Here is a 26,232-nt window from a genome sequence, read left to right on the forward strand (position 1 = left end):
CCGTTGGGCCTCGGTTTGGTTTCAGTCGTGTCAGAGATAAAAGGTAAAGACGTAAAAAGCGTGCGATTTCTACAATAAAAGCGATCTCCTTTGGCTGCATAGGGGGGCCGCGTCCCTTTGTTCCCTGTTGCTACTGTGTTCCAGAAGGGTTAGTTTAAATTATTTGCACACTAGTGCCATGACCATCAAATGTCATACACTCATCATCTCCTAGATAAATTTTATACAAAAGCAATCCAGCTCACACACTCCAAGACCATTCTGGGGGCTGAAGCATGCTAAATGGAGCCAAGCAGCAGGGCCTCTTCAAAAGCAGTTCCTAATCAAACACAAATGTAGACACATTAAACACAGATCTGCTGAGAAAAAATAAAACTTGAATGACAAGGCATTATTTTCTTAATCAAAATTACAATTTGAGGATTCTTTAGTCTTTCCTCCCTACAGGTCTGAAGTAATTCTGAAGTATATGTTTCACAGAATTGTTCTAAATTGTTGTCCTCTTTGCAATTTAAAAATATAGAAGAGGAGACAGACAGGTTACAGATCATTGTACAAATGAAACAAAACAGAATATAAACTTATTCAGCTTCCTGATGTGTTTTTGCCACAAACATGCAGCACATCTTTCATTTGGGTATTCAGAAGAAAACCCCCCAAGGATTCAGGACTGTATCTATTTGTTAGATTATTATTAGCAATGCATTCCTAAGACCTCATTCAGCAGAAAATTATTTTAGATATAAGATGTAAATATGTTGATAACTTCTTTTCCTAAATCCTTGATTTCTTTGTGAATTATTTTATCCAGATTTTCCAGTGGGAAGACAACCACAGGACTCATTAAAATGTGCTTTACCTTTAATTACAGCTTATAATGAAAACCAATATAATAGTGAATCACATGTAATAAACTGGAAACTGTTCTCCAAGTCAATCATCTATGTTTTTCTCTAACCAGTTGGCAACTTTGATAAGTAGTTTTCTCTTTTCAATATTTTCAAGCTTTGCAGATTCCAGAAGCACAGTAATAGCCTCTCTCTCATCCTCTTCCAAAGTAGCATTATAAAAAACCTGCAACTAAAGAAATAAACACATGAGCTTAGTTCAAAAGTAACTTCATGTGCAGCAAGCAACTGTGTGCCTGGCAGATGCTTTAGACAGAAGCGCAGAGAAAAGGGGCAGATGACTGAGACTAAAGAGAGGCTGGGGCAAGGTTACTGGTTACACTAACATGGGAAATCTCCTTATATATCAAGAATGCGCCCTTTTGCTGCCCTCTAAAAATCCTTTCAAATGCAGCCAACTTCACTGGTACTGGTGGTACCACACTGTCTCTAGGGCGAGTTGGGAAGAAGGATCCTCTTGTGCTGCCTGTTCTACAATCACAGAACAAGAATTCTTTCTCATCAATCTAATAGGCAAAAGACAAGAGAGGACTGAAGAATAGTAAATAAATATTCGGGGGAAGCAATGATTGAACAATATGAGAAATTAAACAGATGTCAGTATGATAACATAGCAGGCCAGCAGCCCAAGTGCTGGTACATTTTCAGTAGATATGGCAGAGGTTGTCTCTACAGACAGATTATATAGAGGAAAATGAGACAGTTTTGATAGAATTTGTGGGCACTCTGCTCCAGACATGAAGGTTTGGAAGACATCAACATTATGTTCAATGATTTCTTTAAAAAACAAAAACTTGTATTTACAAACTGGCAATGAAGCTGAGACCAAATGCTTCTCTGGTTTACCTCTTGGATCTGTACATCTGTTTTCACAAATCTTCCCATGACTTTTAGTACATCATGCAATAATTCATGCCCATATCTGTAAAATTGAGATAAACGACCTTCAAATACCACATTAGCAAAGATACTAAATTGCGTCTCATTTGAAAACACACTATTTAATGAGTATTTAGTATGCTGCAAGCACCAACTAAGCTGAAGTTTGCAACTATGGACTGTTTTTCTTCTTTTACAGACCTACCATTAGTATTCAATTTAGACATTTGAGCTACATGATAAACAATAATTACTCTTCATTTTCACTTCCCAGTAAAATCTGGTATTTGTACTTTAGTAGTGCAAATTCTTTGCATGAAACAGATAATCTCTCTGAGCCCATACAGCCAAACTGAGCTAAAAATGCTAACCACTTATGCATCTAACAAGCTGGTGCTCCTGTTGCTGTCTTGAGGGTGGCATATAAATAAACACTTGCACTATTCTTTTAGTTTGAAAATAAGGGGACAATTTTGCAACAAATTTTTCATCAATTTAGAATACAGAAAAGCTCTGTAAGGGAACAAACTGATATGACCCAAATCTGCTACAACTGCCTTTTCTAGTGTTAGCAATGATTTACACATTTGAATGTTCCTAAATGATTGATTTTCGTTATGCTGCTATTAATGGATCACAATGGCTTCTTTTGCTATCAAAGCAGCTGGAATGTACTCTGTCACAGCCCTACTGCTTTTCACAATTTCCAGGGAGAGAGAGTCTTCAAACAGACATCAAAATGGTTGTTTTGCTCAAAACAGATAGCCCAAGCTCACCTGCAGTTTCCCTACAGGAGTGCAGGTAGGCTGGTGATAGGTTAAGATTTAAGTCAGGGAATAACACTGTGGTTGGTCCTAGTAGCTCTTGCATGTCTGCATGCTCTAACTACCCCATCTCTTCATACTCTCCTTGGAAAAATGGTGAGGATTTTACTTCAGCATTTTACACCCACAATTTATAGCATTTATAACCAATTGTAAAATCCTAGTGGATAAACCCACTTCTACAGTCAGAATTCCCAGGATTACTTAAAAGCACAGAAACAATCATGAACAGACTAATTTTTAAAGTCTTGTGTGTTTGATGAGCTATTCTTTGGCATTAAACCCTGATAAGAGTTGAATCCTCTGAAAAGTCTGCTCTGCATACTTAATTGAATCAATCACAAATAGCTATCACTGGAAAGAAAATCCACACCTGAATTTTACAGCTCAAACATAAAGATAGAGGAAGAAGCCCAAGAGCCACAGAAATTAAAGGAAGACAAAACTTGTTGCTTACCCTTGATTTAAAAGTGGCCAATTTTCCATAACAAATTCCCAGGCTATACGATGCCCAATATCCTTAGTCACTACATGTGAGATGATGACTGAAGTACAATTGGAATAAAATAATGTGTCACTGAGTCCATATTGCAAGAATCTGTTAAAAAAGCAGGAAAGAAATTAACCTGTCTCTTGCTGTTTTACAATACACTATTGCAATCTGGAAATATAATCCAGTTCACAAAAATCCCTATCTCAACAAATATCAGCATGTGGAAGGTTATACCAATGTGGATGCCACTCTGAGCTTTGTATTCAGCTTGGGTTTTCTCCTTAACATTAGTTCTTGCATGTTGACTCTTCACTTCTTAGTAAAGTGAGAGTGTAGTATATCAAATGGACATAGATGTGTTCCTTATCTTTGCACCAGAAAGACAGCTGCTCCTACCAGACAAGGTTGTGGAAGGGCAGACTCTCCTCACCTTCAGACAATTCACTTCACTGTGGCTCAGATGGAGCCTACAGAGTACGGAAGCAGTGAGACACTTTTATACAAAAATGACCTGTTTATAGGGTCCCCGGTAACAAGATTCAATAAGATTTTCATGAAGACTAAGGCAGGATTTCAGAAGTATTTCAAAAGGTGTCTTCTAATGATGTGAGTGGCAGTGAATGCCTGAACGCCTGAATATCTTGAGAAGTAATTATTCTCTTTGTTGCCTCAATGTTTGACCTTGCATGTTCCTACTTCTAAATGAATCCTTTTAGAGTTATTTTCTCATAGGGTCTTGGAGGCAGCTGTTTTATGGGTAGTTGAGTTGGGCTTCTCCCCTTTGTATGCCACCACTATGCCTAACATAATGGACAAAGAATTGTGTGGACCAGGAAAAGCACAGCTTAACATTCTTCACCCCAAAACACTCCCTGGGTGACATTTCAAAAAACAGATTGGTTTATCAGCTACTAAAGTACCTGGAGAAAAAAAGCTCATCACAACTCCCTGATTTATCAGTGAATGGTGCTAGCCTGTTCCAAGAAAAAAAGCAATAAAGGATTGTAGTTTAAGGGGGAAATTAGTATAGCTGGTTAGACATCACTTTGCAACATTTCTTGTCTTATTTTCAGTCCTATTTTTCTGTCTTTCCAAATGACCACCATACTGGAGCAGGTGGCTGGAAGGACTAAATGCTACTTCCACACCTTTAGATCCATGGAGTTTATGTGAATATTTAGATGATAATTCTTTAGACCATCCCTTGACAAATGCTTTAGGTAATGTAAACATGACTGATTAGAAAATTCAACATCTTTTTTCTGACAAAGATACAAATGCCAATAAAAGAAAACAAACACAGTGTTCCAAACTATGTTCTGGACACACTTGGACAAGGCTCTTTCATATATGTCTTAACTTTTTGGTTGGCTCACATGGTGTCAGGACTTAAGACCTGATGACCCACATGTTGGCTTTGCAGAAAGATGGTTTATTTGTGTTTGTTCCATTTTTCATACTCGCTCCCTAACAAAACCCTTTAAAACTTTACCAGTGGTCAACAAGACACATACTTCTGTGGCAGGCAAATTTCCACCAGCTTTGCACAGTAAAGTATTTTTGTTCTTATTATTTACTTCTACATACACAAATATATACTTTCATCAAGGTCACCTGTAAAGTAACCATGTCTCTTTGGCACAGCTCATGGCATTGAGCAGAATGTCTTCATCTTCCTCAGTGCAGTCGGTACGGTTGTACATTTCCCATGCAAAATTCCATTCTTTATCACTTCCCACTGCAACACCATAACAGGAGACTGTTCTTCTAATTAAGAAAGGAATTCTGCAAGGCAAAATATGATTTAAAGGTACTGTACGGTTGTAGAGGCAAACCCTGTTGTTAATGCACAACTGAAATCAAATGTTTATTTACAGTTAAAAGATACACAACAATGAAAATATAAAATAGTAGCATAAATAAGGATAGGAAATCTGATTGTTTTATTTATGATTTAAGCATTTTAAAAGTATGCAGTTTAAAGAAAACTAAAAACCCTAACATTTTTAGAGCAGTTGAACCAAACTATTTTGTGTACATACAGTGTCAATGCCACTGTTCTCCATCATAGCCTAGGGAATGGATCACACCATTAAAGAGTGTACTAATTACATATACATCATCCCAGACAAGCCTTTTCTAAGCTTCTTCAGTGAATGCATCCAGTAGGAAGAGCCATTTGCAGCACAAAAGGAAATAGAAGGGACATTTTCCCACGCAACAGGCAGCCTCCTATTACTCCCACCCCAGGGAAGACTCTTCAACATGGCAATTAATTTCATAAAAGAAAATAAATGCAAACATTACCAGTATAATGCTCCATATGCAAAGGTTGAACAGGAAATTTCTCCTGTAGCAAGGATGTGTCCCTGACATTAAGACATTGTAAAAACTTTCCAGTGATAGCAATATTCTACTATGCAGGCTGTCTGAAAACAGTTTCAGCTAATGGTATTTTGGACTAGTTTCCTACAGAAGAATGGGTCCCATTGCTACAAGCAAAACATTTGACTTCCCTATGTCATACTTAGTCTGCTTATTGTTACATTAAACCAAGATTGTAAGTGGAGGTGTAAAAATTATCCTCCCTTTGATCTTGGGATACGCTTGGAAAAACAGGTAAGTTTCTGGTCAGAAAAGCCAATCTTCAGGCCCAAAATTGGAAACAGCAAATTCAAATTTAAGTGCGATTTGAGAAAATTTCCTGAGTTTCAGCAGACTATCCTAGAGAAAATGAGAATGGTGCCAACAGAGTTAGTAAGTCAGTCAGACAAGGATAAATGGCATCAATCTTTAGAGTACAGGGTAAAGAAAAGGAACTTATAAATTTTGGAAAAAAAAGGACTAGTAGGAAAGAGGAAGAGATTTGGGTGTTTTACATGACAGACATCACTTGTTAGTGAAAGACAAGATGCAGAGATTTTGGTAGTTCTGTTGCAGGTGGAGGATTTCACTATCATAGTAACACAAAGCATGGGCATATTCTATGTTTACTTAAAAAAATTAGTTTGGATTAATTTACCTGGATATTTGCTGGGACATAAGAGATTTGCCACTAAGAATGACATGTAGAGTAGTTATGTCAGGCTAAAGTATTGTCCTGTGAATCTTTCTCTGACAGATTTGAGTTACAGGGTCTGGTGTTTTGTTTAATAATCTTTTCATAATGTTGCAGTAAGACAAAATGGTAAGCTGATAACAGGGTAAAGCTATTTTGGCCAAAGTACAGCTAATTATTTTGCTACTGAAGCTGTTCCAGTAGTTGCAAGAAAATGTTCATCAATAACTGTAAAGTTCTGTGTAGCATTAGGTTGCAGCTCTGATGTGCAACATTCGAGGCAGGCTGGATAGGCAACAAACAATGGTTTGCTGGCTGGAGACATCTGTGGTGGCCCCAAAGTGATTTATTTTGTTTAGTTCCCAGAGTGTGTCCAGTATGGTCCAGAGGGACTTTGGAGATTGAGGTTATATTAAGTGAGGGGTGTGACTTATACATCTTGATCTTTTTCCTGGGAGTGGCTGCGTGATTTGACATTATTGGCCTGCCAGGATCCCTCATTTCTGGATCTTGGGAAAGATGCAAAAAGCTGCTGGAAAGGAAGGCAGGTTATTTTGCATTGTTTTTTTGGAACCAATCCAGAAATAACACAGTGAGTTCTTAACTTTTGAGGGTAGCAGCAGTATATGTGAACCTTTAGTAAAAAAGTAAAATGGACAGAAATGCTGACCATATGCTCCCCCTAGGCTAGTTTCCTTCTTTCAAAAGACAGGCCAGTAAGAGCACCTAAGAAAATACATCAGTTTAGCAAGCTTCACTACACTCTTATAATGAAAAAAGAGTAAAAGAGAGAAATTGGCTGGGGATTTTAGCTCTAGTTATTTCCACAAAACAGATAAAAATGCACTGTATCAAGTCCAGTTAGGTTCTGCCAGGAACAGTTTGGAAATGTTCAGCTGAAAGTTGATCACCCAGTCTGAAACAGAAATGCATTATTTTGTTCAACAAATGTGAGAATCCCTCTGGGTTCCACCTGTGGCAAAACAGCTGTAGTGTGCTGTTATGAATTTGCTCTCGGCGTGGAGAACAGAAGAGCATCTAAAGGGATTATTCCGTGAAATATGGGTCAAACCTGTATTGTGTCTGTTTCCTTTCCTACCCAGCACATGTAAAGTCTCTTCATTAGCTGCATGGGAACAGTGGTCTGCCACTTGAAACCTAAGAAGTGTCCTGTCTTCTTTGAGCTTTTCTCCTTAAAACATGATCATTTTTTCACTTAACCGTATTCAGACTTCCATTTTTTCCACACATATAGCGCAGTAAAATCCATTTGAACTTTTCTTGATGCCAAGAAGGACAGCAAAATTAATATTTTTCATCAAATTCAAAACCCAATCTGCTTATATATTTCACAGATTTTTCAGCTATTCAAGTCAAACAAGGTATGTAGTATTCCATCACCTTAAATGTTATTAGTAGAGGAAGATGATTATTTTGAAAACAGACTGACAATTCAGCACAACGTTATTGCTTCTAGTGTGGAATTGCAAGAATATTCTCTCTAGAATGTAACAAAATGTATGTAGGATATTTAATTTTTTCAGTCTAATTGTAAAACTCAGTTTGGCTTTTATGAGGATGATAACTATGAAGCTATTTTAGTAAACTCAAACATAATAGTACAAGTTCAGTTCACTTAGCCAATTACATGTATCAAGATATATCAAATAAAACCAAAATATTTATCACAGCTACAGCAAATAAAAATAAATTTTAAATATTCACTCACCAGTGCCAATACTATTTGACTATTGCATAGAAAGACATCAGGAGAAAGAGAGAGGAAAAGAGAATAAGAATTTCAATACATTGTAATTTTTTTTTTTCAATGATGCAATACTTGAATACAGAAAGCCTCTTCCTGGTCCAGAGTCCATTCTCATAGACCAGACCCCTGGCCACTAGGCTCCAGTACCAGCAAAAGGACTGACATCTGTTCCCAGCCCCTCTTTGTGTGAACACAGAACATGCAAAGCACTTTGCTGGGCTCACCATGGACAGAAGGCTGTATCATGCAAACATCACTCAGTATTGTTAAGAGAAGCTTAAAAGCTGAGTTGGTGTATGTGACAACCCCAAGGCTGTACTACAGCAAAGAGACTGGGGCACATGGGATATTAGTGCTAACAGGAGGTTCACCTGTTACATGGCTAACCAGGTTTTGGTCTTCATGGCAAAATCTGCAACCTCCAGCCTGTAAAGTCTATGTAAAAAGCAGCAATTATGAAACCACCATAAAGCTGGGATTTGAGGAAGAGGAGGAGGTTGGACAGGCATAGTTGTCTTAAATTCTCTCGTTCTGTCAAGAAATAAGAGCAGTGTACAGAGAGATTTCTCATTCTGCCTCCCCTTGTAACTTTCCACCTCCCTTAGACATGCACACCTCTAAGAGCAGATCACCATTCTTACTTGTTCTCAGGGTTGTCCCTCCACTTAGCATAAAGTTCAGATGACAGGTCCAAACAGTCTTGGAGGCCCAGCCAGCATGCTGTTGCCAAGAGTTTTTCCAAATACACTCTTGAACAGAAGTTAAAACAGTAAGAATAAAAGATATGCATACCACATTTGGACTACTTGAACTGTGCCTGACCACCACAGTTTCAGAACATGATGCCATTAACCCACAAGAACCTCTACTAGAAACAACTGAGTTTTAATAAAACAATTAAATTGTCTCCAGACATTAATTTTAGTGGATATTAGTGAGGCAACTAACATACTATACTTTTTGTATGTTTATTGTGTCATTTATATCCCTCTTGGAAGTCTTAAGATTCTGGTTGCGTCTAGTCCAAATCACTCTGATGTTTAAGCCTGTAGCTGTAGTGGCCTTGCAAAATGAAGTATTTTAAAGTTTTATTAATTGATCCAAAAATCATATTTAAAGTTCATTGCTGTCAGTTTCTCTTCAACTAGCCTGTTGAGCCTATTCTGACAAACAAGAGCTACCACTAAGATCCTTAAACTGTCAGCCTTTATGCCCGTATCCTGATACTGCAGTTTCACTGGAGGTGTGATCATAAAGAACACACACTTACAGGACAGTAAAATAACAATTCAGTTATGTTTACATTAGTTAGAGAATTATTCCTATATCTTGTACTTAAATTTACATGAACAAACTGCAAAGTATTGAATACAATCCCACCAGAAAAAAACTCTTAAGAAGAGCAGAATACTTACTGAGCAAAATAGTCATCTTCCAAAGCATCAACATTTTGACGAATAAAACCCGCATAATAATGGTATATTGGCAACATTCTCTTTAAAAGGTATTTCTTTTAAAGGAAGGGGAAGAAAAATTACTTTCATTTAGATACAAGTTCTATTTTCCTTATTTACTTAGCTTTATCCTAAAAAATTACCACTATTAATATCTTGAAAACACAGGACACTAAATAAAATATAAACTGGATCTAAAATGCAACATGCATGTACTTCAAACTGGCACATTAATATTTCACATCACTAGCACCTTTGAACTTCTTATGAAAGACAACAAATTCACAGAGAAAAAGGAAAAAAACCCTTCTCAATAGGAAATACTTTTTCTTCTTGCTTAATTTAAAATACCATTATTTTTTACTGCTTAACAGAACTATTACAGTGGAATTGTGAAAGATTTCACATAAGTGAAATCTTCAGATAGAAGTCAAGGAAATAAATGTGACAGTAGTATCTAAAGTAAGTCAAATACAGGACAAAGTAATTTCATTTAGTACCTAAACACAATACCTTCTTTCACTCCATGAAGGTGAATGGAAAGCAGTATGAAGCACAGAGCACTAATAAACTATATGCCTTTTATACGTATCAGTGTTGGTCTTTTCACTTACTACTGATTGTTCTATTTTCCAGATTCACAGTTTCAAAAAAGCAAGGATGAAGCTTAATGTAAAGAATGTGACAGTATTACTGCTTTTCAATAAGAATCAACTCAAGATTCAATGAGATTTATCATTGACTAATATATATGATCAAGTACATCCTCCTATTTTAAAAAAACTTGATAAAGTATGCAAAAGGAATCACAAGTACTCTAACTCATAGTCACCACTGTATCCTTGAGAATTCAAAAAGCATTAATTTTAGACTAACATATTTGCATATATATGCAATATCTTTGGTAACTAAGAAAATTATCTTACCTTTAAAAGTGGAAATACTTCATGGTTCTTCAGTGTACTTTCCAAATTATTAGGTATTAGGTTTGACAATACTGCATTCCATATGAAGAGTTCATCTTCTCTGGCAAGGTATTTTGTTAGTTCAAGTGCTGTTTCAATTGGAACATATCCAGAGCTATGTAAAACAAAACAAACAAAACAAAACAAAAAACCCCACACATATTAGCATACTTATTCACATTAATTATCTATCACATATATCTGTTTTTTTATTAAACAGACAATAAAATACCAGGATTCTGTGTGGAAAGTAACCTAGAAAAGGCACTGATAAAAATACAAGAAATATAAACGAATGGTGGTTGTAGGAGCTGAACGCTCAAAACATCTATTAAGAAGCACTGTGCCACTATCAAAGCAAGAGTTAATCATGGCAGTAAGCATGGCAGCTGTATCTGCTCATGTCTGCAGAAGCACATTAACAGCATGTGTCTGTCCTACTGGAAAAAAAAATTAAGCAGAAAAGCAGTGTTTTAGTTACTATACAACTTTATTTTTATTATGAAAAAAACTTATTTTCTTTACATGTTCTTTTGCGTAATACTTTAAAAATCAAAACATTTAATTCACATGCACACTATTTGTGGCATTTACTATGTCAGCATGGCATTTCTGTTCCTCAGTGTGGAATAAGCATGGAATTCATTTTTTCACAACAGAATTCCTCCTCCAAAAATAAAAGTATTATTGGTGTACTTGTATAGCAGCACAGTTCTGTACTTCACAGTTACATTCCTTGTTAGGTACTAGTTTTGAGCTCTTATGAAAAAGGACATTTTTATGGGAGGAGGAATAGGAATTTTTACTTCCTCCTCTCAGAGGCACTTCCAGAGGCCCTGAAGCAGGGCAGTTTGCTTTGGCCACGTTGTCCTTGAGGTCCTTCATCATAGGGACACCCTCATCGTAGGTGCCTGTTGCTTTTGGTGCCTCTGGTACATGTGAGGCACAGACACATTTAATGCTTCTCAGCTCCCTACACCTCTGCTGGCCTCTTTAGCACCACAGAGCTGAACAACCAAGCCATGACTCAGCAAGAGAGATTAAAGAGGTTTCGAGTGATGCAGTACAGCACAACTGAGATAGCCCAGAATAAATGAAGGAAGATTCGGAATCTTCTTTTGGAATATTTTTTCCATTAAAAAAAATACAGTTTAATCCTTAAAGAACTCATGGCACTGCCACTATTTAAAATAATTTCCTTGGAGCTGAAACAAAAGAAATTCTGAAGTAAATTATTCAGCAGTGACAAAAGAAGGAATTAAATAATTCTCCCACCATTTTGTCAAAGCAGTAATTATTAGGAGGCACATGTGGGTAGGAATGAAGGAAGCAAAAGTAGAAATCTCAAGTGAAATCATAATGGTTAATCAATTTCGGTAACATTTTGGAAACATACTTACTCTGTCAATGCAAAAGCATCATCTATCAGCTGGAACCTGCTGACAGCGGGAATAGCCTGCAGGAAGCATTTGGTGTAGTGTTAGTTGATTTCAGCATGTCATTGAGAGTTTACAAAAAGCTTCACGATGTTTCAGAAGGATCCCTAACAGGTTTTCTAAATCAAAACAGCCTACAAAACAATGCAAAATGGAACCTGAATTTTAAACTGAAATTATTTATATGCTTTAAGAGATGTTTTTATCTATCTATACACAGAGCTACATAACATATACTGTGTTGTATATAAACATTCAACTACAGTACATTAATCAGAGAACTTCAAAACCCCTCTTACTCAGATACTGTAATTAAAATTAAAACATGGAAATGCCTAAAAATATCCTAGTTACACAACTTTGGTACATTTTTTCCTTTTGAGATTTAAATACAGAATCTGTACTCAGTGCGGAGCAGAGTGTCTGGCACAACCATGACATAAATGACTGAGGCACAGCCATGGGTGTGCATGGCCTCTGCCTGCAGCTCTTGCTCTTGTGACAAGAGAGCTGTCCTCCTTTGTCTCCTCCCAGTTCCACACCCCAGGAATGTGAAGCTGGATGGAAGCTGCCTATTCTTGTTCCGCCTCTTGATACCAAGAAATATCAGATACAGTGTGACCACAAGGAACAGAAAGTTTTGCACAACTGCTACCAAAAACACTTCCTACCAGGAAGCATTACCACAAAAAACAGGGGGTTTGACCACAGTGCCACCCACTGCACTTTGCACAATTGTGGTTAGTTAATAAGGCATAGAATGCACCCTGATTTTGTACATGACTGGGGATTGTGAGGATTTGACACAAAATTGTAGGCACAGATCGATGTGTGTGTCCTCCTCCTCCTTCCCAGAAGGGATGCCTTACGGCGAGGTGTGCATCCTTGGCCATGCTGAATGTATTCACTCAAGAAATTAGGCTTGTGATTGCAGTCCTATTGTTAGTACTATCAATAGCTGTTCTGCAGTTAATGCACTTGTCACAGTCAATCCAAAATAACTACTTTGTTGTCTTTAATAACCCATGCTACTCATGAACCTGTCTTCTTTCAATGTGACAAAACCTATAGTTAATAGACTATTTCTTCACCTCCTGTCTGGCCCGTAGTTACATTTTTGCAACTATATGGTACCAAAAAATGGCCCCAAGTCAGCACACACCCAATGTCCTCATAATGTAGATTTGCCATGAAAGAAAGAAGACTAGAAGATATGAAGCCACTGTGCTGTAGGAAGGTTTAATGTGCTCTGATCAGCCTTGTGTCCAGACTCTAGAGAAAGATTGTACTGATTACTGTTAGGTCTAAAGGTTAAAGTTTTTCACTTTTGTTACCAAAACCCAGGAGGTGACACTACTACTGCAGCCTCTGGCTCACTGTAGGATTAGGCAACACTGAAAGCCTGCGACCCCATATAGAGTCACATTTGGTCTGTACCACTTCCACCTTCAGTTCAGGCTACGGCAAGTCAAAGGCAGGATGAAACCTACTCTAAGTCAGTATCTACAGAGGACTGAAAGAGCTTAAATAGAATAGAATTGAACTTCTAGGAAAACTATCCACAAAAAATCCAAAACAAACCAACAAACAAAAAAACCCAAACAAAAATTCACAAAACCCCAAACAAACAACTAACTAACCAAAAAGCCCACCAAAAAAAGGTTAGGTTTATTTTTTTTTATTCCACAGACAGAAACATTGTGGTTTGACAGAACATAGAAATAAAGAAAATTTTCACAATTTTACTTCTTCATGGTTATTTTATACTAGCTCAAGCTCAGACGCCTATTCATACCGGAAGCTCCTTGAGCCAGATTTAGAGACAGCAGAAGAACCACAAGCTATTAACACAAATTTGAAGACAAAATGTTATATAAAGTTGTTTTTCATGTTTATGTGAAATTACTCAGGCCTGTCATCTTCCAGTGCAAAAAACCAGTGACTTTAATGGTGCAGTGGTGAGTTTGTAATTTTTCCAAGTTTTCATCTATGTGAATTCAGGCAAAAACTGCATGAAAAAATACATGGAAAGAGTCTGCTCATAAGCTTGAGAAAACAAACGCAATCTTACCTTTGGATCATTTTCAAGCAAGCGTGCTAATCTCTTCAAGTTTATTTGGTCATAGTTCACTCTGTAGTATCCACTTAAATTTACATTTAGCAAAATCCAGTCATGTTCTGACTCTGACATTTGCATTTCAGAAAACATTTCTGAGTGTAAATAAAGTGACATTAGAATGTATCGGGTTTTTTTCCATGCACTGCTTCTTTTGCATTTACAAACAATGGACATGGTGCTCCTCTGAGATATGAGACACAAGTTTGAGGCTGGACTCAAAAAGAATCCCCCAAAAGCTCAATGGACTTGAGATCTCTGAATGCACAGCAGAATGACTTCAACAAGCCAATGATTCCTCAGGTACCGAGCACCTTGAGGTTCTAAGGGGTAGCTTGAAGACTCACTTTGCTCCAGCCCTTTAGCTCAAAGGCAGCTGTGAGAGTTCAGAAAGTCTACCCAAGACTAAACTCTTAGGAGGAGCACTACCCTCCCATGCCTGTTGTAGGGAATGGAACCACAGCACACTTGCTTCTCTCAGCTCCAAAACACAGTGCTCAGCACCTCACAGAAGAACTGCCACCTACTAATATTCAGAAAAATGAAGATCAAGAAAAAAAAAAAAAGTTTAATTAAGAGACAAATAATTGAAAATGCTTATTTTAAAGAAGATAGTCCCATAGTCCTTTTGAGGGACATCACTCACTAACAGCTTCCTCCTGCAGTCCATCTCACTTATTCATATGTTCTTGACTGATTGACTGCTGCTGAGATTACTGTGCATTGAAGGAGCCAAAGCAGCCTTGAAGGCTCTAAGCTGCCTCATCAGAAGAGTATTCTGTTTGCATGTCCTGATTTGAGAAGGCAAGCTCTGTTAAGACAGTAAGTCAATACTGGTGAGTGATCTACACCCATCAGTGATTTACTCTGAACAGAGGATTGAGACTCCAGCATTTAGACAGAGCAAGTACTAAAAGATTCAGTCACTATTCAGAGGAATATACATGCATTTTTTATTATTTGCCTGTCTGTATAGAGTCCAATTAATTATCACTCAAGCTATCTTGCTGCCTGAATAAGAGAGGAAGTAACTTCTAACCACTGCAATCAGAGGGTGGAGAGCTGCAATACACACAGCATATTTAAGATTTTCTCTTAAGTGTTCCACTGCATTAGTCTCTGCTTCTTCTCCTCTTCTTCAGACTCATCTAAAACCTGACACATGGCAGACTTGCCAAAGTAAAATGATTACCCCATTCTATTGATTATACTTCCTCTCTCTCTCTCCCCCCAAAAAAAAACCAAAACCAACACCCAACCAACCAACCAACCAACCAAAAAAAAAAAAAAAAAAAAACAAAAAAAACAAAACAAAACAAAACAAACCACAAACCCCCCAAAAACACAAACAAACAAACAAACAAACACCAAACAAAACCACCACCACCACAACAAAACAAGCAACAAAAAACCCCCCACAACAAACAAACAAACCAACCCAAAGCGCTATTGGAAAACACTGAGTTGCAAAAGAACTAATATTTTTGTTTGGTTGGAGTTGCCCATAAAATCACTTTCTGTTATAAGACTTTAAAACTTTAAAAATACTATTATTTTGATAATTTCTTTTTAAAATTTAATTTGAATAAACAAACAAAATTAACATTGTTGACAACAACAATTTTCTATTGTTACAGATATTAATGTGTAACAATATTTTTGTCACTTTCCACAGCCACTGTTAATTTTTTCAGTCTTCTATCTACTTGAGCTGATAATTTTCTGGTATTTCATAGCTCAGATCCTGTCTATACTCAAAAGCTGGCATTAACATCAATGAGATCTGTCAGGGGAAGAATATTACAGAAGCATGAGGACCTAAAAGTTTGGATTTGTGTAAAAAATTATAAAATCAAAATTTCTGTGGAAATCTCTACTCGTAATATGTGTTGTACCATATTATTAAAAACTCAAGCTTACACTGAAGTTTGATGCAACGTAGAAAAAAACATTATATTGACCTAATTGAAAATCTACCACTATTGTAACACAAAATCATTACAATGAATAAACAGGGACCTTTCAGTATTAAAGTTTTATCTCCCTATTCAATGCAAATATATCCTCTCTTTTTAAAAGATTTTGCAGTATTCTTATCAGTTTGGTTTTAGAATGTGCAAACAAATACATTACTTACTGCTGCTTTTATCTAGCCAGGTTAAGGGTTGTGATGATCCATTTCTCATCCAAGAAATAGGAATAATCCAGGTGTTACTTAACAAATAAAAGGATATTATTAAAATTCGTATATTTAAAAATCTCTCTTAGCTGATGCTAAACTACAGTGAAGATTAGTTCCATTTTACAAGAATATCCATCTACCTTCTGTCCTCTCTGTTGCATGCAACTCTGTGAGATAATGGTACTTCTGCTGGATCAGCATTTACCTTCTCCAAAAGGCAGTTTTAGCATGGCTTTATACACTCATACACTATATATACTTTACACACTCATATCAAGAATATCGTTCACTGCTGGGTATTTCGATACCATTTTCTTTCTGTTCTGTATTTCCTTCTCCAGGCAATAATTTTATTCTCCTGTCTTATTACACTTCACCCTATTGCTGGAGACCTTAAAGTTACTTTTCAGAAGTGCATCTACCAAAAAAAAGGTCCCAGGAATGCAATACAACTGTCATTCCAAGAGCTGCAATTTCTTTTTTAAGTGAATGTTCCTTTCTAGTAAAAGAGATGAAAGCTTCAAACACCTGAAAAATTCTGTAATAGAGGTCCTGGGCTTTTTTACTTTCACATGGTAATTTGTTCTGCCTAACTGTAAAGGAGTCACACTTGTGACTTGGAATTCCTTATCTGAGCTAACAAAGAATATTGAATGGATTAATGCTTTGCAGTTCCTGGAGATCAGGAGCAAAGGAAACCCAGTGGTTATTGTCAAAATTCCATTTATTTGTTTGTATTACCAGCAATAATTAAAAAAACCCAAAAAACAAACAACCTGCTTTGGATTTTGCTCTTTTCACTTTTTCCTCACATGGCAATTCATCTCATGGGCTCCATCCATGCACCCCAAAACTCATCTCAGCTGATCCTTCATAAATGTTCAAACACTATCCAGGAGTTTCCAAAGTGGGTGACAAAAGGCAGCTACTTCTCTCATCATTTTTAGACATCTAAATAAATTTTCAAAAGACCAGGGACTTAGCAATGCTCACTGACAAGAAGTTAACAACAAAAACTGTTGTTCAGGTATCAGCACTTTCTGAGAAAGAGGTGATTTATTTAAGTATTTAAATGCAACCCTTTTATCCTTGTCAGGCAGATGAGACTGGGAATACGTGCACTGGAAAGAAGCTAAGCGTGATTCATCCAGGTCCTCAGTCTGTGGATCTGAGGGATGAGGAAAGAAGAAAATGCTAGGCAAAAATCCTCCCTGCAACACACTCATTGCCTACATCTGTCTTTATTATTATGTGGCTGGAAAAGTCACTGTTCCAGAGGAAAGCAACTTTTTGGCAAACAAACAGAATTTGTAGAACTATTGCAAACTCCAGCAAAATCTCAAACAGATTTTACTTGACTGCTCGTCACAAGAAAAAACCACAAGCTAAAAAAACAGATCGTCAAAACGTTGTAACTGAAGCAAAAACCAGGGTATAAACATACAATGAAAATACAAGCTTAACATACTTGTAAGAATCAGTACTCTTTCTATTGTTTTTATTAAAAAATTGTTCCTGTCTGATTGTTCCAGTAGTTAGATTTAATGTTAAAACTGGAAACCCATTTTGGCATGTCCAGGAATCCATTATTTGCTTTACAGGTGCTGGCAACCAAATTTCATCCTGTGCATCTACGACCTGAAAGAGAAGGAGAAATTAGAAGAATTTAGAAGAATTTAGATAGGAGAAATTAGAAATTAGAATGATGATGAACAGGTGCTTATTCACTGATATTGCTTCAGGGAATTTCTGGGAGTGTTTATACCGTAGTAGAGAAAATAACAGTTAGCAGCTTGCTGTTCTTTGACTCATGCAAAAAATCAATGTAAAAATGTCCAAGGAACCTTTATGACATTCTAATAAAAACATAATATAAGCATAAGCCTTTCTCAGGAGTTATGAAATACTGATATGACATTTTTCATTCTACAACCTGCTGCTAATCTTTCCCTTTTTAGTGTTAATATACCTACACATCTCTATGGCTATAACAGACTTGATTAGTTAATTTTATTCAAATAAAACTGATGGAACACAAATATTTTTAAGTGACATAATAAACAGACTGAATTAGTGAGGACAAATTGAAAAAGACATTGAGCTGGAGTCCCAACTAGTGTGAATTGAGTCAGTCTTCACTGGCTTAAGACATATGACAACCCTGCATATCTGAAATTCTACCACTCCCATTCTTAAGACAGAGCCTGCAACACAACAGAAGTCTTCTTTAGAGGACCAGGAAACTGGATTTTTAAAAAAATAATCTAATATTATCATCTGTTTTCTTAGTTAGATCTCTGCCAAAACCACTTATGGGTGAAATGCTGAGCTACTGCCCTGGGTATAGACTTTGCTGGATCTGTGACCCACCAGCATCTTTGCTCATGAAGCCCAAGGCATCACACACTCTGATCTAGCAACACCTAAGCTCCAGAACAACAGGCGATGCGATTTCATGTAGGCTTATGTAATTACCATGAAACCCAAAACTTTGCCTAGTCCTGATTTCCTATCTCATCTCTCTACTGCTTGTCCCACAGATCTCAGGTGCAGCAAAGCAGCCAAATAAACACTTGAGAAGACATTAGCTGAAAGAACCAGCAAAGCACATTTTATGCAGGAGTAAGACTGCACTGCAGATAGCCACATTCCAATGCAGTCTTCTACAAATAGTTTATGCCTTAAATTTGGACTGTGCCAAACACCAGAGAAAGAATGCTAGAGACATATAATGAGTACCATCTGGATATGGGTCCAGAGATCATCTTGATTAGCATTTGAGAAGGAAAATTCTTTCAGATATGACTGTGAGGAAACAAAGAGAAGCATCAGAATTAATGGAGGTTCAACAAAAACCATTAGCAAGGCAAGCAATTTGTACAACTTACATTTTTGAGCTTATAAATCAAGATGAAGGGGGTTGTTTTTCCAAACTTACAGTAAGTGCTCTGATGAACAGCCTTTCAGTCAGGAAACCAGAAAGCATCCAGGTTATAGCAGCGCCCTGGAGTACAAAAAAAGTATGAGAAAAAATGAATTATTATCCAATTACTGTTTCAATATTTTTTCAAATATTCCAGAGATGTTAGTTGGTCTACACCCACACTTCATATTTCACAGAGGTTAAAAATGTTTTCACCACTTTCTTCATAGCTAAGTAGATTTGCAACATCCAATAAATTTATGTGTGCAGCAGAATCACGTTTTGAATGACAAAACGGTTTTGTTCAACAGTTCTTCCAAACCCTACCTTGTACCATTAGCTTAGAATCTGTAAGAAATGGGAAGAAATTTCTATTTTTTTACCTTGCTGTATGTGATGTTGTCAAACAGAGACATTAAAGAAAATGATCCTTTGATCTTGTCTTCCCTCTGTGATAGTGATCGAGCTATTTCACTGTCTTCCCTTAAGACAGGTTGTACCACATGATCATAAAAGATCTTATCCTGCAAGAAGAAGACAAATCTAAGTGAGCTGAGCAGAAGATACTAATTTTCTGGAGAGAATGACGAGTATGGAATTAGCACTATTACGAATCATTTGTCTATAAGCAAACTCCCCCACTCCCTAACTTTCTCTTGAAGTACAAGGGATCATATACCTGCTCCTAACATTTTCTACATACAGCATCAGTGACCAGTGAAAATATACATCTTCAAAGTACTGTGGGCTAGGGCCTGACAGTCAGTTACAGTGCAATCCTCAGGCAAAAACAAGTCAACTATATTAAACAGCAAATGACCAAATACTGAAAATTTAAAGCCTGTATTTCATTTACTTCTGTCATGAATATAACAGCATTTTTCTCCTAAATTCCCTACTTCTTCTACTGCAACCCTGAGCAATAACCTAAAACCTAAGCTACTGAAGGTACCAGGGTTTAGCTGTGTGGCACAGCTGCTGTCACTCTGAGAAATATGGAAGGAAAATGGCTCCTCAGAGAACGTCTTCTGAGTAAACGTCACATACCATGGTCCACAGCTCAGGGAAAGGACTGCAGGACCTCTCACGTAAGAATAGGCTAAGAGAGCTGGAACTGCTCAGCCTGGGAAAGAGAGGGCTCAGAGGGATCTCATCAGTGTATTTACTTGAAGGAAAGCTGAGCAGAGGACAGAGCCAGGCTTTTCCAGCGGTGCCCAGTGACAGGACCAGAGGCAATGGGCACACACTGAAACACAGGGGATTCTCTCTGAACACCACAAAAAACTTTTTCTCTGTGAAGGTGACTGAGCATTTCCATAGGTTGTCCTGAGAGGTTATGGAGCCTCCATCCTTGGAGACATTTGAAAGCTGTCTGGGCAGAGTCTTGGGCAGTTGGCTCTTGTGTGACCCTGCTTGTGCAGGGAGGCTGGACAAGATGACCTTCATGTGTGCCTTCTAAGCTCAGCCGTTCTGTGACTCTGTGAGCATTTATGACCCACATAAATGCACAGGAAAGACCTATATTCTTACACCCGTGTGATTAATTCTGCATTCCCAAGGCACATTACCTAACCACAATGTATCAAACAGAATTATTGCCCAGTATTAAAATGTATGGACACAAATGACAACTGCTGATTTTTTAGAAAGGCAGGCTTCTAAATTAAATGTTTAAATGAAAAAGACATCAAGAATTTACTTCTAATTTAAAATTTGGGGGCCTTTACAGTTTTCAGTGGTATTAAGACATTGCATTGCAGAGAATAGAGCGAGCTGTTGTTAAAGTTCAAAGAAGAAGATAAGCATATCCCATGACCTAGAAATCCTCCTGACAGAATTTGTTTGGCATGGCTTTATTAGTTTCCAGTCAAACATGTAATTAAGAGCTTTGGTGAATGTGAAAAGGAAATTGACAAATGGTGTTTCAACTTGGCCAAATAAAAAGCACCCTGGAGTAACTGCCCAGACTTAAGGCCCTTCCTTCCTTCAGAGGCTGAAGACACTTGTCTGTGCACATTTAAGATTGCACAGACAAGTGCACCTCATCTCATGGCTGCAATTAGCAGCCCTCATTCATATGTCTCTGAGTTTAACAATGGATGGAGTCTTATAATATGCTGTGAGATTTATGCTTTTTGCCTTTTGGGCAGAATAGGAAGGAATTTTACCCTGCTGTTGGATTAGCTATGTGCATTATATTTGTCTTATCTACAACCAGATATCCAGGGACCCAGTGGGGTGAGCAGACTCAAAATGGCCCAGCCTAACCTTTGCCTGGTAAAGGTACCTGAGGACTGGGAAAATTAGAAAAGAGCTTAGCAGGTGAGGAGGAAAACCATCAGCTACATAGGACCCAGGAGAAAACTCAGGGTTTGCTACATGACAGATCTAGGGCAAAACATCCACTCCTTGCCAATGCAAAATCCCAGCTGTGCACCTGTCCTCTGCACCAGCTGTAGAGAGCTGGATATGATCACGGTGTCCCCACAGATGGAGGCCTAGAATGAAAGGATCAAGACCCACTGGTCTTTTTCCCAGGAGTGAAGTTTATAATAGCACTGTTTAATTAACTCCCATCTCGCACACATTCCTTTGCTTTGTAGGTGGTGGAACTTTGCTAGTTTAGTGTTGGCACCTACCAGTGAAAGCTTGGGTTCGACAAAGGTAGCTCCCAGGTACTCAAAGTAAGATGCCAGGCCCTCGTTAAGCCACAGATCATTCCACCAGTTCATTGTAACCAGATTTCCAAACCACTTAAATTGAAAGAAAAGGAATTTCAAAATCTCCTTTTTTGCCAGTTAAACACACATGCACAGGCTGAAGTAACTTTATCTAATGTCTATGTGTAAATTGAATCAAATGCTCAATGTTCCTTCAGATAGTAAAAATTCAGTAGAAGAAGATGTACTTTAGAAAAATGCAGATGTTAAGGGCAGTTATTTTTAAATTACTTCATCTACAATTTCATAACATGAGTGTCAATCTCAGTGCGTTATGTCATTCTTATAGAATATTTAATTTTAAACACTTCTCAGTATAAGTTAAATTTCTAAAATATCATATCAAGCTGTGATTTAAAGTAGGGCATTTATCAAGCAATTACAAATTCATCTTTCCATGCTCTTATAAAAGTGAAATTTTCAGGGAAATGATACAGAAAACTGGGGAAATAACCATTTCCAAAACCAGCAACTCCCTCTCATGACAAGCACAAAACTTCCAAAGCAGCTGCTGTATAATCATATCTGACATTTAATACTTAACAAAAAACTGATCATTTCTGGATTTATATTTTATTTGCTAATTCTTATAAACCAGAACTACAAATTTATTGTAAAACAGACTTTAGTTAAGTACTGACATTTATTTCATTAGCCTGCAGTAAAAATACTCTGCTCATATGAAGGTCTGCAAAGTTGCAGACCTGGTCAGAGAGACATAAAAGTGCACCAGCCAAGTTAAGCTTTTTTTTGCTGATTTTACTGACTGTGTGCGAATAGTTGTTACTCGGGCAAATAAGAGGAAATTAAACATTGTCAATAAGGGAGTGTAACTGTATTATCATTCCAATTAAAGTAAGAAAGACTTTGGAAATCTCTATGAAAGCTGGGCAAAGATCCAGTGCATAGTATGTTTATGTTAATTTTGTTCTATTGTACTATGGGCTGTGTCTTACAGAAAAACAAACACCTTTTGCAGTATGTACGAGCACTCCCACTACAAAAGAATATTGATGAACTCAGTATGAATGTCCTAACAAAGTACTAAGTTTATTGTGTAGAGAGCACTGTCATCCCTACATCCCTAAAGTATCTTCTCTCATGGCATTCAAGAACTGTGTAAGAAAAAAAAAGCAAGTATCCCATTAAGATTTTTGTATCAATGAGCCCTGAACAATCAGTGTGCAGTCTGTCAGATGATAGAACTTAGTTCTAGCATTGCTTCATCAGCAGCATGTATGATCAAATAGGCTTTCAGTGCTCTAGTGCTCACATCCTATACTGTTAAGTGATTATTTTGCTTCTACTAATCAGTAACTGCATCATCAGCAACCATGAGGAAACAATGTCATAGGCAAAAATGTGTACAGAATTTTTTACCACATGCCTGGTGTCCAAGTTCGTGTGACACAATAAAGGTAATCATTGCCTTCTTGCTTGTGAATTCATCACTTGGCAAGCTCATCAATGATGCTTCTTGGAAAATCATTAGCCCCCAATTTTCCATACCGCCTGCTCCAAAATCTGGCAGTGCAACCAGATCTAAATTGATTCAAACAGACATACACACAAAAAAATGTTATCTTAAACATTTTCATAAATAAAATACTCACATGATTTTAATGTTCACCCTGGCTCAACACCCAGTTGAAGGATACCACATTGTAGTGCTTCTTTTTTACAGCAACACTTGCAAATGATCACTTGTTGTCATGCTTTTCACCTATGATTCCATTCTTTCAGGAAGCCACATAATTAATTCCCACAAAGCCCAGATCTGTACTGTATCTTCTACATACAAATGTTCTGAATGAAAATGGAGGTTAGAAGAGAATATATTCACTGCTGGCTGTCAGAAATCTTTCTCTGTGAGTTTCTCCTGTGTTTGGGTAAGATAATAATTACCTTTTTCTTCTGCCCAGCAACTGATAAAAAAGAAGTCTTGCTCTTTCAGCTGGTAGAGCAGAGGTATCTTTTTCACCCTTGTTTCAAAGGTGCCTTAGAAATATCATCTCTTTATTTACACAGTAAGATTGTCACCTCTGTGCTGTCCCTTCTGCCTTATGCACAGGCATTAGTTTTCCAGTTCAAATATGAGAGCCAGACAAACATCAGGGTCTCAAGGAAATATATACTTCTTAAACTCAGCAGCAAAGATCAAAATTTGGAAGAGATATACAGAACATTTTTAAGCAGCTGACCACAAGAAACCTGCAGTCCAAAAGCAAGGCAGTTAATGCAAGCATGCTGCTGAATCCCATCACAGGTAGGCTGCATCTCAACTGGGATTATTGCCTCCATCTTACAGCAGAGATATTTCACTTTTGGTGAGACAGCTTTTATCCAGCCTTGGGGCAAAATACCTCACTTACAACTGCACCAAAATCAGGTGTAGACAAACCCTTAAAGATCCCTAGGTTTAAATGTGTTTATTTTTAATTTCACATTTTGAGTTTGCAATAGAAATCTCTTACATTTGCAAGGAGGCTCTCTTGGTTGGTCTAATTTTACTATTTTTAAATGAAACGTCAACAAAAGACACTGAGAAATCCAGTGGATATTGCATGGCATTACAGTGGAGATTGTAATGGTTTTACAGCCCTGAAACTGAAATCCTACCTAAGAGGAAGTCTGCAAAACTGTTCCTCTGCTTCTGTTGTGTAATAATTTTATGTTAATGAATGAATGTATCGACATTGCTGCTAAACAGAAGAACACAAGCATGAACCAGAATAATCTACAGCCCTTAACTGGCTTGTAAGATTACTAAAACAAGAAAATCTAAAGAGTGAAGACTGCATATATTGAATTTCCAAAAGGAGTGTAGTGAGTAATTCTGCAAGTTATTAGAAATATACTGGGAGGTAACAAATTTACACAGATTAGCATTTATTTATTTCAAGTGCCAAAATACAGATTTGACAAGTAACAAACTATCCAGTCAAGAAAAGAGGGAAATTCCTTTCCCCAGCCCTGCAATCCACTAATATCATTGCAAGGTCCAAAATAAATTTCAGGTAAGAACTGCTTTCTGTCTTCTCAATAGTCTACTCATTTTCCCATAATATTCATGCTGAAACCCTTGGGAATCCAAGTACAAGTAACAAATGAACTGTACAGTGAAACTACATGGTGTCATAGTTTTTCCTGACTGAATTTTGACTGAACCAACTTACCTAATGTCCATTTGAAGTAGAAACAATGTTTTCCTGCATAGCAATCCTCCCTGTTTTTCTGGGCAGGAATGTGCAGGAACACACACCCAAGGCAAGACAGGAAGATACTGAAGGAAGCAAGGAATGCTTTGCAGGGACACAGACTAAATACAGACAGCATTTATTTACTGGGAGGACATAGGAGCTACAACACCCTTGCACGTTGTGGTCTATGATCCCAAAGACAGCCACGTGACTGAACTACTCTTTTCTATCCACTTTGTTGTCCCACCTGCCCCTTCCATTAGGAAAACAGGCTTTAAAAAATGAGTGGAATGTGAGGTAAGAGTGTTGAGTTACAGGTTAATAAAAGCCATAAGACAGAAAGGAGAATTCAGTGATTTAAAGTTTAAAGGCTTTATTCCATGAATGTGGTAATCTGTAAAAGGAGAATCTTGGAAAAAAACCCCATAGCTTCTGAACATTACACCATCAGCAGCCATTTCTCATCCATTTCAGAAAATAAGTCAGCTCACCTGTCTTTGGCAGAGGGTAGCTGACATTAAGTATGTCTTCCAGAAATGAAAATATTGGCCCCGTGATATTTAAAGCATAGTCAACATACCCATTTTTAACTGCCTCCTTCCGGGCCCAAATACGTATCTGCAATAAAACAAGGGAGAATTACTTTAAACAATCCTCACATTTAATTTTCTTTGCTTCTCTTCTGTGGGTCATTGTTGGAAAAATGCTGTCTGTCCACACCAGACCATGCAATGAAGCTCTTAATTAAAAAAAATCCAGATGAAATTCTACTGGATCTAACAAAATGTGGCACAGACCCTGATCCTGCAAAAAGCTGGGAGAGTTCCAGTACTTCAGAAGGACAAAGATTTGAATACAACTATACCTTGCAGGAACAAATTAATGCATAGCTTTTATTTTCTTAAGTGGAAAACACTGTAAAACTATTTAGAATTACACATCTTAAATCGGTGTATTCCAGTGAGTGTGTCTGGGTGGCAAACTTGCATTTAGCCAACCTGAAGAGAGAGAAATAGATGTCCAGAGAACGTTTGCAGTCCTAACATGAACTTCTCTCCTCCTGAACTTTCTCCTAGACCACTGTCCTCCCCTTTGCTGGAGAGAGCAGGTGACATCTGAGCAGATGACATCTGTACCTCTGAGTAAGGAAGACCACAGCAGCAAGAAATCTTTCCTCTCCTGTGCCCATCAACTTTGTCCTGAAACTGAAAAGGGCAGCTGCTACCTCAAAAGTGATGGAGTAGCCTGAGAAAAGGTTTATATCTCCATCATGTATCTCGGAACAAGATCTCCCCTGCCAGGAGCC

The 26,232-nt window shown here is 37.5% G+C and overlaps 1 protein-coding gene across 3 annotated transcripts in view; it reads right to left on the reverse strand.

Annotated features, from left to right (window-relative positions):
* Positions 1-208: 208 nt before the first annotated feature.
* The window catches only part of LVRN (laeverin), a 35,014-nt gene continuing 8,990 nt past the window's right edge, over positions 209-26,232 (reverse strand). The window contains exons 2-18 of one of the 3 annotated variants that reach the window (XM_063421726.1): positions 25,507-25,544; positions 23,114-23,268; positions 21,646-21,759; positions 19,390-19,530; positions 19,022-19,087; positions 18,823-18,888; positions 17,552-17,721; positions 16,039-16,115; positions 13,857-13,996; positions 11,750-11,805; positions 10,311-10,464; positions 9,346-9,440; positions 8,572-8,679; positions 4,719-4,889; positions 3,069-3,209; positions 1,755-1,830; positions 209-1,080 (exon numbers count right to left, since the gene is read on the reverse strand). In XM_063421726.1, coding sequence (XP_063277796.1) covers positions 934-1,080; positions 1,755-1,830; positions 3,069-3,209; positions 4,719-4,889; positions 8,572-8,679; positions 9,346-9,440; positions 10,311-10,464; positions 11,750-11,805; positions 13,857-13,996; positions 16,039-16,115; positions 17,552-17,721; positions 18,823-18,888; positions 19,022-19,087; positions 19,390-19,530; positions 21,646-21,759; positions 23,114-23,268; positions 25,507-25,544 — 1,915 coding nt within the window. In that variant the 3' untranslated portion in view covers positions 209-933. Of the gene's footprint in view, positions 1,081-1,754; positions 1,831-3,068; positions 3,210-4,718; positions 4,890-8,571; positions 8,680-9,345; positions 9,441-10,310; positions 10,465-11,749; positions 11,806-13,856; positions 13,997-16,038; positions 16,116-17,551; positions 17,722-18,822; positions 18,889-19,021; positions 19,088-19,389; positions 19,531-21,645; positions 21,760-23,113; positions 23,269-25,417; positions 25,545-26,232 lie in introns of all 3 variants that reach the window. The other 2 variants (XM_063421724.1, XM_063421725.1) reach the window with 2 other exon arrangements.

The sequence above is a fragment of the Prinia subflava genome, chromosome Z (genome assembly GCF_021018805.1).
Source record: "Prinia subflava isolate CZ2003 ecotype Zambia chromosome Z, Cam_Psub_1.2, whole genome shotgun sequence".
Classification (NCBI taxonomy): Eukaryota; Metazoa; Chordata; class Aves; order Passeriformes; family Cisticolidae; genus Prinia; species Prinia subflava.